The 20,594-nt window shown below is 43.6% G+C and overlaps 1 protein-coding gene across 1 annotated transcript in view; it reads right to left on the bottom strand.

Annotated features, from left to right (window-relative positions):
- Nucleotides 1–9,807: 9,807 nt before the first annotated feature.
- Nucleotides 9,808–20,594, bottom strand: part of LOC129858659 (mucin-1-like) — a 90,584-nt gene continuing 79,797 nt past the window's right edge. Inside the window, exon 11 of the mRNA XM_055927958.1 lies at nucleotides 9,808–9,858. Within this exon, the coding sequence (XP_055783933.1) occupies nucleotides 9,808–9,858 (51 nt within the window). The remainder of the gene's footprint in view (nucleotides 9,859–20,594) is intronic.

Here is a 20,594-nt window from a genome sequence, read left to right as displayed (position 1 = left end):
GCTAGGGTTGCAGAGTGAGAGAGTGTATTATATCCTGGCTAGGGTTGCAGAGTGAGAGAGTGGTATTATATCCTGGCTAGGGTTGTAGAGTGAGAGAGTGGTATTATATCCTGGCTAGGGTTGCGGAGTGAGAGAGTGGTATTATATCCTGGCTAGGGCTGCAGAGTGAGAGAGTGTATTATATCCTGGCTAGGGTTGCAGAGTGAGAGAGTGGTATTATATCCTGGCTAGGGCTGCAGAGTGAGAGAATGGTATTATATCCTGGCTAGGGTTTTTTGAGTGAGAGAGTGGTATTATATCCTGGCTAGTGTTGCAGAGTGAGAGAGTGGTATTATATCCTGGCTAGGGTTGCAGAGTGAGAGAGTGGTATTATATCCTGGCTAGGGTTGCAGAGTGAGAGAGTGTTTTATATCCTGGCTAGGGCTGCAGAGTGAGAGAGTGGTATTATATCCTGGCTAGGGTTGCAGAGTGAGAGAGTGGTATTATATCCTGGCTAGGGTTGCAGAGTGAGAGAGTGTATTATATCCTGGCTAGGGTTGCAGAGTGAGAGAGTGGTATTATATCCTGGCTAGGGCTGCAGAGTGAGAGAGTGTATTATATCCTGGCTAGGGCTGCAGGGAGAGAGAGTGGTATTATATCCTGGCTAGGGTTGCAGAGTGAGAGAGTGGTATTATATCCTGGCTAGGGCTGCAGAGACAGAGAGCTGTATTATATCCTGGCTAGGTTTGCAGAGTGAGAGAGTGTATTATATCCTGGCTAGGGTTGCAGAGTGGGAGAGTGGTATTATATCCTGGCTAGGGCTGCAAAGTGAGAGAGTGTATTATATCCTGGCTAGGGTTGCAGAGTGAGAGAGTGGTATTATATCCTGGCTAGGGCTGCAGAGTGAGAGAGTGGTATTATATCCTGGGTAGGGCTGCAGAGTGAGAGAGTGGTATTATATCCTGGCTAGGGTTGCAGAGTGAGAGAGTGGTATTATATCCTGGCTAGTGTTGCAGAGTGACAGAGTGGTATTATATCCTGGCTAGGGTTGCAGAGTGAGAAAGTGGTATTATATCCTAGCTAGGGTTGCAGAGGGAGAGAGTGTATTATATCCTGGCTAGGGTTGCAGAGTGAGAGAGTGGTATTATATCCTGGCTAGGGTTGCAGAGTGAGAGAGTGGTATTATATCCTGGCTAGGGCTGCAGAGTGAGAGAGTGGTATTATATCCTGGCTAGGGTTGCAGAGTGAGAGAGTGGTATTATATCATGGCTAGGGCTGCAGAGTGAGAGAGTGGTATTATATCCTAGCTAGGGCTGCAAAGTGAGAGAGTGTATTATATCCTGGCTAGGGTTGCAGAGTGACAGAGTGGTATTATATCCTGGCTAGGGTTGCAGAGTGAGAGAGTGGTATTATATCCTGGCTAGTGTTGCAGAGTGACAGAGTGGTATTATATCCTGGCTAGGGTTGCAGAGTGAGAAAGTGGTATTATATCCTAGCTAGGGTTGCAGAGGGAGAGAGTGTATTATATCCTGGCTAGGGTTGCAGAGTGAGAGAGTGGTATTATATCCTGGCTAGGGTTGCAGAGTGAGAGAGTGGTATTATATCCTGGCTAGTGCTGCAGAGTGAGAGAGTGGTATTATATCCTGGCTAGGGTTGCAGAGTGAGAGAGTGGTATTATATCATGGCTAGGGCTGCAGAGTGAGAGAGTGGTATTATATCCTGGCTAGGGCTGCAGAGTGAGAGAGTGTATTATATCCTGGCTAGGGTTGCAGAGTGAGAGAGTGGTATTATATCCTGGCTAGGGCTGCAGAGACAGAGAGCTGTATTATATCCTGGCTAGGGTTGCAGAGTGAGAGAGTGTATTATATCCTGGCTAGGGTTGCAGAGTGGGAGAGTGGTATTACATCCTGGCTAGGGCTGCAAAGTGAGAGAGTGTATTATATCCTGGCTAGGGTTGCAGAGTGAGAGAGTGGTATTATATCCTGGCTAGGGCTGCAGAGTGAGAGAGTGGTATTATATCCTGGCTAGGGCTGCAGAGTGAGAGAGTGGTATTATATCCTGGCTAGGGTTGCAGAGTGAGAGAGTGGTATTATATCCTGGCTAGTGTTGCAGAGTGACAGAGTGGTATTATATCCTGGCTAGGGTTGCAGAGTGAGAAAGTGGTATTATATCCTAGCTAGGGTTGCAGAGGGAGAGAGTGTATTATATCCTGGCTAGGGTTGCAGAGTGAGAGAGTGGTATTATATCCTGGCTAGGGTTGCAGAGTGAGAGAGTGGTATTATATCCTGGCTAGGGCTGCAGAGTGAGAGAGTGGTATTATATCCTGGCTAGGGTTGCAGAGTGAGAGAGTGGTATTATATCATGGCTAGGGCTGCAGAGTGAGAGAGTGGTATTATATCCTAGCTAGGGCTGCAAAGTGAGAGAGTGTATTATATCCTGGCTAGGGTTGCAGAGTGAGAGAGTGGTATTATATCCTGGCTAGGGTTGCAGAGTGAGAGAGTGGTATTATATCCTGGCTAGTGTTGCAGAGTGACAGAGTGGTATTATATCCTGGCTAGGGTTGCAGAGTGAGAGAGTGGTATTATATCCTGGCTAGTGTTGCAGAGTGACAGAGTGGTATTATATCCTGGCTAGGGTTGCAGAGTGAGAAAGTGGTATTATATCCTAGCTAGGGTTGCAGAGGGAGAGAGTGTATTATATCCTGGCTAGGGTTGCAGAGTGAGAGAGTGGTATTATATCCTGGCTAGGGTTGCAGAGTGAGAGAGTGGTATTATATCCTGGCTAGTGCTGCAGAGTGAGAGAGTGGTATTATATCCTGGCTAGGGTTGCAGAGTGAGAGAGTGGTATTATATCATGGCTAGGGCTGCAGAGTGAGAGAGTGGTATTATATCCTGGCTAGGGCTGCAGAGTGAGAGAGTGTATTATATCCTGGCTAGGGTTGCAGAGTGAGAGAGTGGTATAATATCATGGCTAGGGTTGCAGAGTGAGAGAGAGGTATTATATCCTGGCTAGGGCTGCAGAGTGAGAGAGTGGTATTATATCCTGGGTAGGGTTGCAGAGTGAGAGAGTGGAATTATATCCTGGCTAGGGTTGCAGAGTGAGAGAGTGGTATTATAACCTGGCTAGGGTTGCAGAGTGAGAGAGTGGTATTATATCCTGGCTAGGGTTGCAGAGTGAGAGAGTGTATTATATCCTGGCTAGGGTTGCAGAGTGAGAGAGGGTATTATATCCTGGCTAGCGTTGCAGAGTGAGAGAGTGGTATTATATCCTGGCTAGGGTTGCAGAGTGAGAGAGTGGTATTATATCCTGGCTAGGGCTGCAGAGTGAGAGATTTGGTATTATATCCTGGCTAGGGCTGCAGAGTGAGAGAATGGTATTATATCCTGGCTAGGGCTGCAGAGTGAGAGAGTGTATTATATCCTGGCTAGGGTTCCAGAGTGAGAGACTGGTATTTTTTCCTGGCCAGGGCTGCAGAGTGAGAGACTGGTCTTTTTTCCTGACTAGGGCTGCAGAGTGAGATACTGTTCTTTTTTCCTGACTAGGGCTGCAGAGTGAGAGACTGTTTTTTTTTCCTGACTAGGGCTGCAGAGTGAGAGAATGGTATTTTTTCCTGGCTAGGGCTGCAGAGTGAGAGACTGGTATTTTTTCCTGGCTAGGGCTGCAGAGTGAGAGATGGTATTTTTTACCTGGCTAGGGCTGCAGAGTGAGAGTTTGGTCTTTTTTCCTGGCTAGGGCTGTAGAGTGAGAGACTGGTCTTTTTTCCTGACTAGGGCTGCAGAGTGAGAGACTGGTCTTTTTTCCTGACTAGGGCTGCAGAGTGAGAGACTGGTATTTTTTCCTGGCTAGGGCTGCAGAGTGAGAGACTGGTATTTTTTCCTGGCTAGGGCTGCAGAGTGAGAGACTGGTATTTTTTCCTGACTAGGGCTGCAGAGTGAGAGACTGGTATTTTTTCCTGACTAGGGCTGCAGAGTGAGAGACTGGTATTTTTTCCTGACTAGGGCTGCAGAGTGAGAGACTGGTATTTTTTCCTGGCTAGGGCTGCAGAGTGAGAGTCTGGTATTTTTCCTGGCTAGGGCTGTAGAGTGAGAGTCTGGTATTTTTTCCTGGCTAGGGCTGCAGAGTTAGAGACTGGTCTTTTTTCCTGACTAGGGCTGCAGAGTGAGAGACTGAAAATCCTCTGCATTATCATTAACAGCAGACTCGTACATTTCCTCAATGAAAACAATGTACTGAGCAAATGTCAAATTGGCTTTTTACCAAATTACCGTACAACAGACCATGTATTCACCCTACACACCCTAATTGACAACCAAACAAACCAAAACAAAGGCAAAGTCTTCTCATTTTTTGTTGATTTCAAAAAAGCCTTCGACTCAATTTGGCATGAGGGACTGCTATACAAATTGATGGAAAGTGGTGTTGGGGGTAAAACATACGACATTATAAAATCCATGTACACAAACAACAAGTGTGCGGTTAAAATTGGCAAAAAACACACACATTTCTTCACACAGGGTCGTGGGGTGAGACATGGATGCAGCTTAAGCCCCACCCTCTTCAACATATATATCAACGAATTGGCGCGGGCACTAGAACAGTCTGCAGCACCCGGTCTCACCCTACTAGAATCCGAAGTCAAATGTCTACTGTTTGCTGATGATCTGGTGCTTCTGTAACCAACCAAGGAGGGCCTACAGCAGCACCTAGATCTTCTGCACAGATTCTGTCAGACCTGGGCCCTGACAGTAAATCTCAGTAAGACCAAAATAATGGTGTTCCAAAAAAGGTCCAGTCACCAGGACCACAAATTCCATCTATACACCGTTGCCCTAGAGCACACAAAAAACTATACATACCTCGGCCTAAACATCAGCACCACAGGTAACTTCCTCAAAGCTGTGCACGATCTGAGAGACAAGGCAAGAAGGGCCTTCTATGCCATCAAAAGGAACATAAATTTCAACATACCAATTAGGATCTGGCTAAAAATACTTGAATCAGTCATAGAGCCCACTGCCCTTTATGGTTGTGAGTTCTGGGGTCCGCTCACCAACCAAGATTTCACAAAATGGGACAAACACCAAATTGAGACTCTGCATGCAGAATTCTGCAAAAATATCCTCCGTGTACAACGTAGAACACCAAATAATGCATGCAGCGCCGAATTAGGCCGATACCCACTAATTATCAAAATCCAGAAAAGAGCCGTTAACCTGTTGGGGATGGGGGCGCTGTTTAGACTATTTATGCTAATGTGGCTAATTTTTTAAACGGCTTCCCACAAAATCCTTGATCGTACAATATGCATATTATTATTATTATTGGATAGAAAACAGTCTATAGTTTCTATAGGAGTTGAAATTTTGTCTCTAAGTGGAACAGAGCCCATTCTACAGCAATTTCCCTGACATGGAGTCAGATTTGAGAAACGTTGGCCACTTTTCTGAAGTCATTTAAACGGGCACTGTCGTTGCTATGACTATACGGACACTTCTTACGTCTTCCCCTGGATGCCTTTACGTGATGACGATTCCAACGGGCTCGATTGCTCGTTCACAGGCCCTACAAATGAAAAAAACCTTTAGCTAGCAAGTCTTTTCTTGCTGCGTAACGCGCGTGGAAGACACCGACCCTCTCCTGTTCCAAGCATTAGTTTAGCCTGTTATATTTCTCCGGTCATCTTTTCACTCGTTATAGGAGTTACAAACATCACAAAGTAGTTAATTTAAAGCGTTTTATAGCAATTTATATCCGTTTAGTGCGATTTTGGGACATTTATTTTTGCAACGATGTGAAAAGTTGGTCACGCTTTTCAGTTCATCCCGAACGTAGTTGACATTTCCACATGGCAAGAGGACAGCTTTCCACCAAAAGACGATTTCTCCCAAGAAAGGATCCTTTGCCCAAGATACTGATGGAAGAACAGCTCAAGGTAGGACATTTTTATTATGATAAATCGTGTTTCTGTCGAAACATTTTAGTGGCTTAGGACGCCATGTTTTTTGACGTAGCTTCGCTTGGCGCAAACTGTATTGAAAAGTAAGGATAAATTAAAAAATGTAATAACGCAATTGTATTAAGAATTAAATTGTCTATCAATCCCTGTCCACCCTATATTTTTTAGTCACGTTTATGAGTATTTATGTATAAGAGTAGATCACTGTCTAAGTGGCGCAAGGACGTTTTCTTTACCAGCTTGTCTACATTTCACATTGTCTAACCATGATTTTGGTGGCTAAATATAAACATTTTCGATCAAACTGTATATGCATGTTGTAATGTGATGTTACAGGAGTGTCATCGGAAGAATTCTGAGAAGGTTAGTGAAAAAATTAATATCTTTTGGCGATGTTGACTTTTATCGCTCACTTTGGCTAGAATCAATGCTGGGCTGCTAATTGCTATGTGCTAAGCTAATATAACGATTTATTGTGTTTTCGCTGTAAGACACTTAGAAAATCTGAAATATTGTCTGTATTCACAGGATCTGTGTCTTTCGATTCGTGTATGCTGTGTATTTTTACGAAATGTTTGATGATTAGTAGTTAGGTAAACACGTTGCTCATTGTAATTATTCTAGTCCATTTGTGATGGTGGGTGCAATTGTAAACTATGCCATCTACCTGAAATATGCACTTTTTTCTAACAAAACCTATCCCATACCATAAATATGTTATCAGACTGTCATCTAATGAGTTTTTTTGTTGGTTAGGGGCTATAAATATCTTAGTTTAGCCGAATTGGTGATGGCTACTGGTGTTGGTGGACAAATAAAAGATGGTGGAATATGCTAATGTGTTTTTAGGTAATAGATGTACATCTTTACATATTGTGTCTTCCCTGTAAAACATTTTAAAAATCGGAAATGTTGACTGGATTCATAAGATCTGTGTCTTTCATTAGCTGTATTGGACTTTAATGTGTGAAAGTTAAATATTTTAAAAAAATATTTTTTTTGAATTTCGCGGCACTGGTTTTTCAGTGGGGGGGGGGGGGGAGTGCCGCTAGCGGCACGCTGATCCTAGACAGGTTAAATTCTACAACCACCTAAAAGGAAGCGATTCCCAAACCTTCCATAACAAAGCCATCACCTACAGAGAGATGAACCTGGAGAAGAGTCCCCTAAGCAAGCTGGTCCTAGGGCTCTGTTCACAAACACACCCCACAGAGCCCCAGGACAACAGCACAATTACACCCAACCAAATCATGAGAAAACAAAAAGATAATTACTTGACATATTGGAAAGAATTAACAAAAAAACAGAGCAAACTAGAATGCTATTTGGCCCTAAACAGAGAGTACACAGTGGCAGAATACATGACCACTGTGACTGACCCAAACTTAAGGAAAGCTTTGACTATGTACAGACTCAGTGAACATAGCCTTGCTATTGAGAAAGGCCGCCGTAGGCAGACATGGCTCTCAAGAGAAGACAGGCTATGTGCACACTGCCCACAAAATGAGGTGGAAACTGAGCTGCACTTCCTAACCTCCTGCCCAATGTATGACCATATTAGAGAGACATATTTCCCTCAGATTACACAGATCCACAAAGAATTTGAAAACAAATCCAATTTTGATAAACTCCCATATCTACTGGGAGAAATTCCACAGTGTGCCATCACAGCAGCACGATTTGTGACCTGTTGCCACAAGAAAAGGGCAACCAGTGAAGAACAAACACCATTGTAAATACAACCCATATTTATGCTTATTTATTTTAACTTGTGTGCTTTAACCATTTGTACATTGTTACAACACTGTATATATATAATATAACATTTGTAATGTCTTTATTGTTTTGAAACTTCTGTATGTGTAATGTTTACTATTAATTTGTATTGTTTATTTCACTTTTGTATAATATCTACCTCACTTGCTTTGGCAATGTTAACACATGTTTCCCATGCCAATAAAGCCCCTTGAATTGAATTGAATTGACTGGTCTTTTTTCCTGACTAGGGCTGCAGAGTGAGAGACTGGTCTTTTTTCCTGACTAGGGCTGCAGAGTGAGAGAGTGGTATTGTCACGTTCCTGACCTATTTCTGTTAGATTGTTGTATGTGTTAGTTGGTCAGGACGTGAGTTTGGGTGGGCATTCTATGTTTTCTGTTTCTATGTTGGTTTATGGGTTGCCTGGTATGGCTCTTAATTAGAGGCAGGTGTTTGGCGTTCCTCTAATTAAGAGTTATATTTAGGTAGGTTGTTTCACAGTGTTCGTTGTGGGTGGTTGTCTCCTGTGTCAGTGTTTGTCCAGCCATACCGGACTGTTCGGTTTGTTTGTTCATTGCCATTTTATGTGTAGGCTATTTTCCCTATTCGTGCGTTATTCGTGTTATGTGAGTCCGTCGTCCAGGTCTGTCTACACAATTTGTTGTTTTGTTAGTTTATTCGTCAAGTTCGTGTTTGTGTTTTTTCTTTAATAAATCATGTCTTCAACATCTGCTGCATCTTGGTTCAATCCCTGCTCATCTTCTTCTGATGAAGAGGAAGAGGACAACCGTGACAGGTATTTTTTCCTGGCTAGGGCTGCAGAGTGAGAGAATGGTATTTTTTCCTGGCTAGGGCTGCAGAGTGAGAGACTGGTATTTTTTCCTGACTAGGGCTGCAGAGTGAGAGACTGGTATTTTTTTCTGACTAGGGCTGCAGAGTGAGAGACTGGTATTTTTTCCTGACTAGGGCTGCAGAGTGAGAGACTGGTATTTTTTCCTGACTAGGGCTGCAGAGTTAGAGACTGGTATTTTTTCCTGACTAGGGCTGCAGAGTGAGAGACTGGTATTTTTCCCTGGCTACTGCTGCAGAGTGAGAGACTGGTATTTTTTCCTGACTAGGGCTGCAGAGTGAGAGACTGGTATTTTCTCCTGGCTAGGGCTGCAGAGTGAGAGACTGGTATTTTTTCCTGGCTAGGGCTGCAGAGTGAGAGACTGGTATTTTTTCCTGACTAGGGCTGCAGAGTGAGAGACTGGTATTTTTTCCTGACTAGGGCTGCAGAGTGAGAGACTGGTATTATTTCCTGACTAGGGCTGCAGAGTGAGAGACTGGTATTATTTCCTGACTAGGGCTGCAGAGTGAGAGACTGGTATTTTTTCCTGACTAGGGCTGCAGAGTGAGAGACTGGTATTTTTTCCTGACTAGGGCTGCAGAGTGAGAGACTGGTATTTTTTCCTGACTAGGGCTGCAGAGTGAGAGACTGGTATTTTTTCCTGACTAGGGCTGCAGAGTGAGAGACTGGTATTTTTTCCTGACTAGGGCTGCAGAGTGAGAGACTGGTATTATTTCCTGACTAGGGCTGCAGAGTGAGAGACTGGTATTTTTTCCTGACTAGGGCTGCAGAGTGAGAGACTGGTATTTTTTCCTGACTAGGGCTGCAGAGTGAGAGACTGGTATTTTTTCCTGGCTAGGGCTGCAGAGTGAGAGACTGGTATTTTTTCCTGACTAGGGCTGCAGAGTGAGAGACTGGTATTTTTTCCTGACTAGGGCTGCAGAGTGAGAGACTGGTATTTTTTCCTGACTAGGGCTGCAGAGTGAGAGACTGGTATTTTTTCCTGACTAGGGCTGCAGAGTGAGAGACTGGTATTATTTCCTGACTAGGGCTGCAGAGTGAGAGACTGGTATTTTTTCCTGACTAGGGCTGCAGAGTGAGAGACTGGTATTTTTTCCTGACTAGGGCTGCAGAGTGAGAGACTGGTATTTTTTCCTGGCTAGGGCTGCAGAGTGAGAGACTGGTATTATTTCCTGACTAGGGCTGCAGAGTGAGAGACTGGTATTTTTTCCTGGCTAGGGCTGCAGAGTGAGAGACTGGTAGCTAGGTGAGAAGTTGATAGCGGTATCACACTGTTCTGCTGAGAGAAGTGCTTTTCAGAGCTGAGTGTGTGAGACCCTTGATTGTTTCATGCTGACACCCCCCCCCCAGAGTGTTTCAGCAGGCATGTGTGGGAGAACTAGATAGCAGTGTTGAGGGAGGGGTCCGTGTTTGATCCAGGGACGGTGGTACATTAAAACCACAGGAGGCTGCTGAGGGGAGGACGGCTCATAATAATGGCTGGAATGGAGTCAATGGAATGGTATCAAACACGTGTTGGATGTGTTCCATACCATTCCATTAATTCCCTTCCAGCCATTACTGCTCCCCAATTAAGGTGCCACCGGCCGCCGGTGGTTAAAAAAAAACATTCCTTCTCTGACTCAGCCAAGCCAACAAGGAACTTCAGCTGAGTAATGCCACCGTTTTCAACTTCTCAATAGACTGCTGTGAACATCCCGTGTGACCTTCTGCTTGAAACCATGTCTTACACACCCCGAAATAAAAACCCATTCAGTTTATTTTCTGCCTTTCGTTCCCTAACTTTCTGGTACTTTTCAAAGCACTTAGTGAAATTACATATTTTTAAAGGTTGAAATAGATTGGGTTGGCGCTAGGCAAAGGCGTCACAGGGACAGTGTTCTAAATCTGCTTCTATACCGGAAACATGAGAAAAGGAGAGAGAACCCCGATTACTGGACATAACACGATAAGAGAGAGAGAGATATCTCTCTGAATACTGGATTTAACACGATAAGAGACAGAGAGAACCCCGATTACTGGACATAACACGATAAGAGACAGAGAGAACCCCGATTACTGGACTTAACACGATAAGAGAGAGAGATATCTCTCAATACTGGACATAACACGATAAGAGACAGAGAACCCCGATTACTGGACATAACACGATAAGAGACAGAGAGATATCTCTCAATACTGGATTTAACACGATAAGAGACAGAGATATCTCTCAATACTGGATTTAACACGATAAGAGAGAGAGAGATATCTCTCAATACTGGATTTAACACGATAAGAGACAGAGATATCTCTCAATACTGGATTTAACACGATAAGAGAGAGAGAGATATCCCTCTGAATACTGGATTTAACACGATAAGAGACAGAGAGATATCTCTCTGAATACTGGATTTAACACGATAAGAGACAGAGAGATATCTCTGATTACTGGATTTAACACGATAAGAGAGAGAGAGATATCTCTGATTACTGGATTTAACACGATAAGAGAGAGAGAGATATCCCTCTGAATACTGGATTTAACACGATAAGAGACAGAGAGATATCTCTCTGAATACTGGATTTAACACGATAAGAGACAGAGAGATATCTCTGATTACTGGATTTAACACAATAAGAGAGAGTGATATCTCTCGGAATACTGGATTTAACACGATAAGAGAGAGAGAGATATCTCTCTGAATACTGGATTTAATACGATAAGAGACAGAGAGAACCCCGATTACTGGACATAACACGATAAGAGAGAGAGATATCTCTCAATACTGGACATAACACGATAAGAGACAGAGAGATATCTCTCAATACTGGATTTAACACGATAAGAGACAGAGAGATATCTCTCAATACTGGATTTTACACGATAAGAGACAGAGAGATATCTCTCTGAATACTGGATTTAACACGATAAGAGACAGAGAGATATCTCTCTGAATACTGGATTTAACACGATAAGAGACAGAGAGATATCTCTGATTACTGGATTTAACACGATAAGAGAGAGAGAGATATCTCTCTCAATACTGGATTTAACACGATAAGAGAGAGAGAGATATCTCTCTGAATACTGGATTTAACACGATAAGAGAGAGAGAGATATGTCTCGGAATACTGGATTTAACACGATAAGAGACAGAGAGATATCTCTCAATACTGGATTTAACACGATAAGAAAGAGAGATATCTCTCAATACTGGATTTAACACGATAAGAGACAGAGATATCTCTCAATACTGGATTTAACACGATAAGAGAGAGAGAGATATCCCTCTGAATACTGGATTTAACACGATAAGAGACAGAGAGATATCTCTCTGAATACTGGATTTAACACGATAAGAGACAGAGAGATATCTCTGATTACTGGATTTAACACGATAAGAGAGAGAGAGATATCTCTGATTACTGGATTTAACACGATAAGAGAGAGAGAGATATCCCTCTGAATACTGGATTTAACACGATAAGAGACAGAGAGATATCTCTCTGAATACTGGATTTAACACGATAAGAGACAGAGAGATATCTCTGATTACTGGATTTAACACAATAAGAGAGAGTGATATCTCTCGGAATACTGGATTTAACACGATAAGAGAGAGAGAGATATCTCTCTGAATACTGGATTTAATACGATAAGAGACAGAGAGAACCCCGATTACTGGACATAACACGATAAGAGAGAGAGATATCTCTCAATACTGGACATAACACGATAAGAGACAGAGAGATATCTCTCAATACTGGATTTAACACGATAAGAGACAGAGAGATATCTCTCAATACTGGATTTTACACGATAAGAGACAGAGAGATATCTCTCTGAATACTGGATTTAACACGATAAGAGACAGAGAGATATCTCTCTGAATACTGGATTTAACACGATAAGAGACAGAGAGATATCTCTGATTACTGGATTTAACACGATAAGAGAGAGAGAGATATCTCTCTCAATACTGGATTTAACACGATAAGAGAGAGAGAGATATCTCTCTGAATACTGTATTTAACACGATAAGAGAGAGAGAGATATGTCTCGGAATACTGGATTTAACACGATAAGAGACAGAGAGATATCTCTCAATACTGGATTTAACACGATAAGAAAGAGAGAGATCTCTGAATACTTGATTTAACACGATAAGAGAGAGAGAGATCTCTGAATACTGGATTTAACACGATAAGAGAGAGAGATATCTCTGATTACTGGACTTAACACGATAAGAGAGAGAGAGATATCTCTGAATACTGGATTTAACACGATAAGAGAGAGAGAGATATCTCTCAATACTGGACATAACACGATAAGAGAGAGAGAGATCTCTGAATACTGGATTTAACACGATAAGAGAGAGAGATATCTCTGATTACTGGACATAACACGATAAGAGACAGAGAGATATCTCTGATTACTGGAATTAACACGATAAGAGAGAGAGATATCTCTGATTACTGGAATTAACACGATAAGAGACAGAGAGATATCGCTCAATACTGGATTTAACACGATAAGAGAGAGAGAGATCTCTGAATACTGGATTTAACACGATAAGACAGAGAGATATCTCTGAATACTGGATTTAACACGATAAGAGACAGAGAGATATCTCTGAATACTGGATTTAACACGATAAGAGACAGAGAGATATCTCTCTGAATACTGGATTTAACACGATAAGAAAGAGAGTGATATCTCTGAATACTGGACTTAACACGATAAGAAAGAGAGAGATATCTCTGAATACTGGATTTAACAAGATAAGAGAGAGTGATATCTCTGATTACTGGACTTAACACGATAAGAGAGAGAGATATCTCTGATTACTGGACATAACACGATAAGAGAGAGAGAGATATCTCTGATTACTGGACATAACACGATAAGAGAGAGAGAGATATCTCTGAATACTGGATTTAACACGATAAGAGAGAGAGAGATATCTCTCAATACTGGACATAACACGATAAGAGACAGAGAGATATCTCTGATTACTGGAATTAACACGATAAGAGAGAGAGATATCTCTGATTACTGGAATTAACACGATAAGAGACAGAGAGATATCTCTCAATACTGGATTTAACACGATAAGAGAGAGAGATATCTCTGATTACTGGATTTAACATGATAAGAAAGAGAGATATCTCTGATTACTGGATTTAACATGATAAGAAAGAAAGATATCTCTCAATACTGGACTTAATGCAATCGCTGGGTTACATTTTTAAAATTAACGTTACTTCAAGCATACAGCGTGCGCTAAAGCGAGACCGCACCATAATTCATGGCGGAATTATTATTTGACATTTGTCAACATAAGTACGAATTAACAGCATAAAGACTGCTTACTATTTGCTGAGCTTCCATCAGAATCTTGGGCAAGGTGTCCTTTCTCCAGAACAATCGTCTTTTGGTTGAAAGATGTCCTCTTGTCCTGTCGAAATAGCCGCTAACGTTAGCCACCCACTGGAGAAGTGTCCAACTCGTGAAAGCGTATGACAAAGAAATCCAGGAAAATCGCAATAAACTGATATAAACTGCTATAAATCGGTTTAAATTAACAACATTATGATGTCTTTAACACCTATATCGAATAAAAACAGAGCCGGATATATCTAAGAGCTAAAACAGGAGCTTCTAGCATGACATGCCAAGATCCTCCCTGCGTCAGAGCGAAGAGTCAAAAGAGTGGACACCTCGTTTCCAAGCAATTTATAAACTTTCAGATCTGCCTAGAGACTCCATTTCAAGTCCCTCTATTCGCTGACACACAGGGGAAGGCGTATGCAATGCAATAGAGGACAGGCAAATTAATAAACTGTTCTGGGAACAGCGAGCCGATTTCAGCATTTTCAAATCCTCATAGGAAAATTGCTCTCAGTCCAGTTCTGTTTTACTCACAGACATAATTTAAACGGTTTTAGGAACTAGAGAGTGTTTTCTATCCAATAGTAATATTAATATGCATATTGTACGAGCAAGAATTGAGTACGAGGCAGTTTAATTTGGGCACTATTTTTTCCAATGGGGAAACAGCGCCCCCATATTGACAAGAAGTGAATGATTGTTTCATTGGCAAGTTTAGCACATTTAGGCATGACATGCCAGCAACAAATGCTGACACCACTGTACACATCTGAGTATATCTGACCAAATTATGAAATACAATAATCATAATTTCTAATTCTGTAAAGTGAGTCTGGAAGAGGTGAAAAAATGATCTTCACTTTAAGCCTACTAGAAAGTGTGTGCCCTCTGGCATGGAGGGAAAAATAAGTCATTCCTCTACCTAAGAAAAGTAAAGCCCCCTTTACTGGATCAAATAGCCAACCAATCAGCCTGTTACCAATCCCTAGTAAAGTTTTGGGAAAAATTGTGTTTGAACAGCTGCAATGATATTTTACAGTATGCAAATTGACAACAGACTTTCAGCGCACTTATAGGGAAAGACATTCAACAAGCACAGCACACAAATGACTGATGATTGGCTGAGAAACATTGACGATAAAAATATTGTGGGGGCTGTTTTATTAGACTTCAGTGCAGCTTTTGACATTATCGATCATTGTCTGCTGCTGGTAAAAAGTATGGGTTATGGCTTTACACCCCCTGCTATATTGTGGATGAAGAGTTACCTGTCTAACAGAACACAGAGGGTGCAAGCCCGAGGCCGCCCACAATATGACAACAGCCAGCTCAAGTGCAGGGCGCGAAATTCAAAATATATGTTTTTTACATATTTAACTTTCACACATTAACAAGTCCAATACAGCAAATGAAAGGTACACATCTTGTGAATCCAGCCAACATGTCCGATTTTTTAAATGTTTTACAGCAAAAACAGCACGTATATTTATGTTAGCTCACCACCAAATACAAAAAAGGACAGACATTTTTCACAGCACAGGTAGCATGCACAAAGCCAACCTAACTAACCAAGAACCAACCAAACTAACCAAGAAACAACTTCATCAGATGACAGTCTAATAACATGTTATACAATAAATCTATGTTTTGTTCGAAAAATGTGTATATTTCAGGTATAAATAATAGTTTACATTGCAGCTACAATCAGAAATTGCACCTGTAAGGGCTGTCTCTCTCCTCAACCTCGGACGAGGAGAGGAGAGAAGGATCATCAGACCAAAATGCAGCAGTAGGGAAATAGGCCATCTCTTTATTTGAAAAAAACTATGATGGCAACACGAAAAAACAAAACACTTTCAAAAATACAAAAAACAAGAAAACGACGTTGACGAAACCTGAACATAAACTTACATAACTAAACGTAAACTCACGGACAGGAAACAGACGACATCAAAATAAACGAACAGCCAAACAGTCCCGTATGGTACATACATTCGACGACACAGGAGACAATCACCCACCAACAAACAGTGAGAACACCCTACCTAAATATGACTCTTAATTAGAGGAGAACGCAAAACACCTGCCTCTAATTAAGAGCCATACCAGGCAACCAAAACCAACATAGAAACAGATAACATAGACTGCCCACCCAAAACACATGCCCTGACCTAAACACATACAAAAAACAACATAAAACAGGTCAGGACCGTTACAGAACCCCCCCCTCAAGATGAACCAGCACAAAGTCCAGGGGAGGGTCTGGGTGGGCAGTTGACCACGGTGGTGGCTCCGGCTCTGGACGCTGTCCCCACACCACCATAGTCACTCCCCGCTTCTGTCTTCCCCTCCCAATGACCACCCTAAAACTAACATCCCCTAAATGAATGGCCAGCACCGGGAGAAGGGGCAGCACCGGGACAAGGGGCAGCACCGGGACAAGGGGCAGCACCGGGACAAGGGGCAGCACCGGGACAAGGGGCAGCACCGGGATAAAGACCAGCACCGGGATAAGGGGCAGCACCGGGATAAAGGGCAGGTCCCGGCTGAGGGACTCTGGCAGGTCCCGGCTGAGGGACTCTGGCAGGTCCCGGCTGAGGGACTCTGGCAGGTCCCGGCTGAACGGCTCTGGCAGGTCCCGGCTGGACGGCCCTCGACGCTCATGGCTCTCTGACGGCTCTGGCTGCTCATGGCTCGCTGGCGGCTCTGGCAGATCCTGTCTGGTTGGCGGCTCTGGCAGATCCTGTCTGGTTGGCGGCTCTGGCAGATCCTGTCTGGTTGGCGGCTCTGGCAGATCCTGTCTGGTTGGCGGCTCTGGCAGATCCTGTCTGGTTGGCGGCTCTGGCAGATCCTGTCTGGCGGGCGGCTCTAGCGGCTCCTGTCTGGCGTGCGGCTCTAGCGGCTCCTGTCTGGCAGACGGCTCTGTAGGCTCATGGCAGACGGGCGGCTTTGCAGGCTCATTGCAGACGGATGGCTCAGACGGCGCTGGGGAGACGGATGGCTCAGATGGCGCTGGGGAGACGGATGGCTCAGATGGCGCTGGGGAGACGGATGGCTCAGATGGCGCTGGGGAGACGGATGGCTCAGATGGCGCTGGTGAGACGGATGGCTCTGGCCGGATACGGCGCACTGTAGACCTGGTGCGTGGTGCCGGAACTGGAGGCACCGGGCTAAGGATAAGCACCTTCCTACTAGTGCGGGGAGCAGGAACAGGGCAAACTGTACTCTCAAAGCCCACTCTATAACTGATGTGAGGTACCGGCACTGGTGACACCGGGCTGAGGACAAGCACATCAGGATTAGTAGGGGGAGAAGATACAGTGTGTACAGGGCTCTGGAGACGCACAGGAGGCTTTGTGCGTGGTGCCGGAACTGGAGGCACCGGGCTAGATACACGCACCACAGGGAGAGTGCGTGGAGGAGGAACAGGGCTCAGGAGACGCACTGGTAGCCTAGTGCGTAGTGTAGGCACTGTAGGTACTAGGCTGGGGCGGGGAGGTGGCGCCGGAAATACCGGACCGTGGAGGCGTACTGACACTCTTGAGCATTGAGCCTGCCCAACCTTACCTGGTTGAATGTTTCCGGTCACCCGACCAGTGCGGGGAGGTGGAATAACCCGCACCGGCATATGTAGGCGAACCGGGGAAACCATGCGTAAGGCAGGTGCCATGTATGCCGGCCCGAGGAGACGCACTGGAGACCAGACGCGTTGAGCCGGCCTCATGACACCTGGCTCAATACCCAATCTAGCCCTACCAGTGCGGGGAGGTGGAATAACCCGCACTGGCCTATGCACTCGTACAGGAGACACCGTGCGCTCTACTGCGTAACACGGCGCCTGCCCGTACTCCCGCTCTCCACGGTAAGCCTGGGAAGTGGGCGCAGGTCTCCTACCTGCCCTTGGCCCACTACCTCTTAGCCCCCCCCAAGAAATTTTTGGGTGTTACTTACGGGCTTTTTGGGCTTCCGTGCCAGACGCGTTCCCTCATAGCTCCGGTTCCTCTCTCCGGTAGCCTCTGCTCTCCTCAGTGCCTCCAGCTGTTCCCATGGGAGGCGATCCCTACCAGCCAGGATCTCCTCCCATGTGTAGCAACCCTTTCCGTCCAATATATCGTCCCATGTCCATTGCTCCTTCTTTTCCTGTCCCTTACTCCATTGAGTTTTTCCTTGCCGCTTGGTCCTAGCGTGGTGGGTGATTCTGTAAGGGCTGTCTCTCTCCTCAACCTCGGACGAGGAGAGGAGAGAAGGATCATCAGACTAAAATGCAGCAGTAGGGAAATAGGCCATCTCTTTATTTGAAAAAACTATGATGGCAACACGAAAAAACAAAACACTTTCAAAAATACAAAACAAGAAAACGACGTTGACGAAACCTGAACATAAACTTACATAACTAAACGTAAACTCACGGACAGGAAACAGACGACATCAAAATAAACGAACAGCCAAACAGTCCCGTATGGTACATACATTCGACGACACAGGAGACAATCACCCACCAACAAACAGTGAGAACACCCTACCTAAATATGATCTTAATTAGAGGAGAACGCAAAACACATGCCTCTAATTAAGAGCCATACCAGGCAACCAAAACCAACATAGAAACAGATAACATAGACTGCCCACCCAAAACACATGCCCTGACCTAAACACATACAAAAAACAACATAAAACAGATCAGGACCGTTACAGCACCGAAAGCAGCCATAATAATTACAGACACCAACGTCAAATACCTAATTACTCATCATAAAACATTTCTGAAAAATACATAGTGTACAGCAAATGAAAGACAGGCATCTTGTGATTCCAGCCAATATTTCCAATTTATTAAGTGTTTTACAGCAAAAACACAATATAGCGTTATATTAGCTTACCACAATAGCCAGAAACACAAGCCATTTCCCAGTAGCAAAGGTTAGCGATCGTAACAAACCAGTAAAAGATATATAATTTTTGACTAACCTTGATATTCTTCATCAGATGACAGTCCTATAACATCAGGTTATACATACACTTATGTTTCGTTCGAAAATGTGCATATTTAGAGCTGAAATCAGTGGTTATACATCGTGCTATCGTAGCTACTTTTTCCCACAACGTCCGGATATTTTTCTGACACTTTTTCTTACACACATATTCTGACCAAATAGCTATTCATAAACATAACTAAAAAAATACATGTTGTATAGGAAATGATAGATCCATTAGTTCTTAATGAAATCGCAGTGTTAGAATTCTAAATATAACTTCATTACGACATACAGCGTTGGGTATAGATAGAGTACCCAAAAGCTGGGCGCCGACGACTAGTTCACATGTACGACAGATATATGAAATAGCATCATAAAATGTTTCCTACTTTTGCTGATCTTTCATCAGAATGTTGGACAAGGGGTCCTTTGTCAAGAACAATCGTTGTTTGGATTTAGAATGGCCTCTTTCCCTCTCGATTTATCAAGCACACTAGCCAAGTGGCACGAATCTCTCCATGTCAACAAACGGAAGAGAACGGAACACGGCAAAACTCCCGAAAAAATTTCAATAATCTGATTAAACTATATTGAAAAAACATACTTTACGATGATATGGTCACATGTATCAAATAAAATCAAAGCCGGAGATATTAGTCTTCCATAACGGCAGCTTTTCAGAAGGGAAATCCAGGTTCCTTCTCGCGACTTCCTGAAAACAGGAAATGGGTGACACGTCATACAAAGAGCTTGTATTCCACTTCAGACCAAGATAAACACTCCATTTCTTCTCTCACCGCCTCTTGACATCCAGGGGAAGGTGTATGAAGTGCATGTATACCAATACGAATCATGCCCATTTATAGGCAGGACCCAGAACAGAGCCTCGATTTCAGACTTTCCACTTCCTGGTCAGGAAGTTTGTGCCAAATGAGTTCTGTTTTACTCACAGATATAATTCAAACGGTTTTAGAAACTAGAGAGTGTTTTCTATCCAATAATAATAATAATATGCATATTGTACGAGCAAGAATTGAGAACGAGGCCGTTTGAAATGGGCACCTTTTATCTGGCTTCTCAATACTGCCCCTGCAGCCCAAACAGGTTAATGCAGGGAAACTTAAATCCATCTTACCAAATTTCCATCAGCATGTTAAATGTGCAACCAGAGGGCAAAAAATATCCGTACCACCTTTACTCCACACACAGCGACGCAATGAAAGCTCTCAAACCATTTGGAAAATCTGACCATAATTCTATCCTCCTGATTCCTGCTTACAAGCACAAATAAAAGCAGGAAGCACCAGTGACTCAATCAATAAAAAAGTGGTCAGATGAAGCAGATGCTAAGCTACAGGACTGTTTTGCTAGCACAGACTGTAATATGTTCCGGGATTCCTCCAATGGCATTGAGGAGTACACCACATCAGTCATTAGCTTCATCAATAAGTGTATCGATGACGTCGTCCCCACAGTGACCATAAGTACATACCCCAACCAGAAGCCATGGATTACAAGCAACATCCGCACTGAGCTAAAGGCTAGAGCTGCTGCTTTCAAGGAGCGGGACCATAACCCGGAAGCTTATTAGAAACCCTGCTATGCCCTCCGACGAACCATCAAACAGGTAAAGCATCAATACAGGACTAAGATGGAATCGTACTACACCCGCTCTGAGGCTCGTTGGATGTGGAAGGGCTTGC

The sequence above is a fragment of the Salvelinus fontinalis genome, chromosome 6 (genome assembly GCF_029448725.1).
Source record: "Salvelinus fontinalis isolate EN_2023a chromosome 6, ASM2944872v1, whole genome shotgun sequence".
NCBI classification, from domain to species: Eukaryota; Metazoa; Chordata; class Actinopteri; order Salmoniformes; family Salmonidae; genus Salvelinus; species Salvelinus fontinalis.
This window is presented reverse-complemented; position numbering and strand designations above follow the sequence as displayed.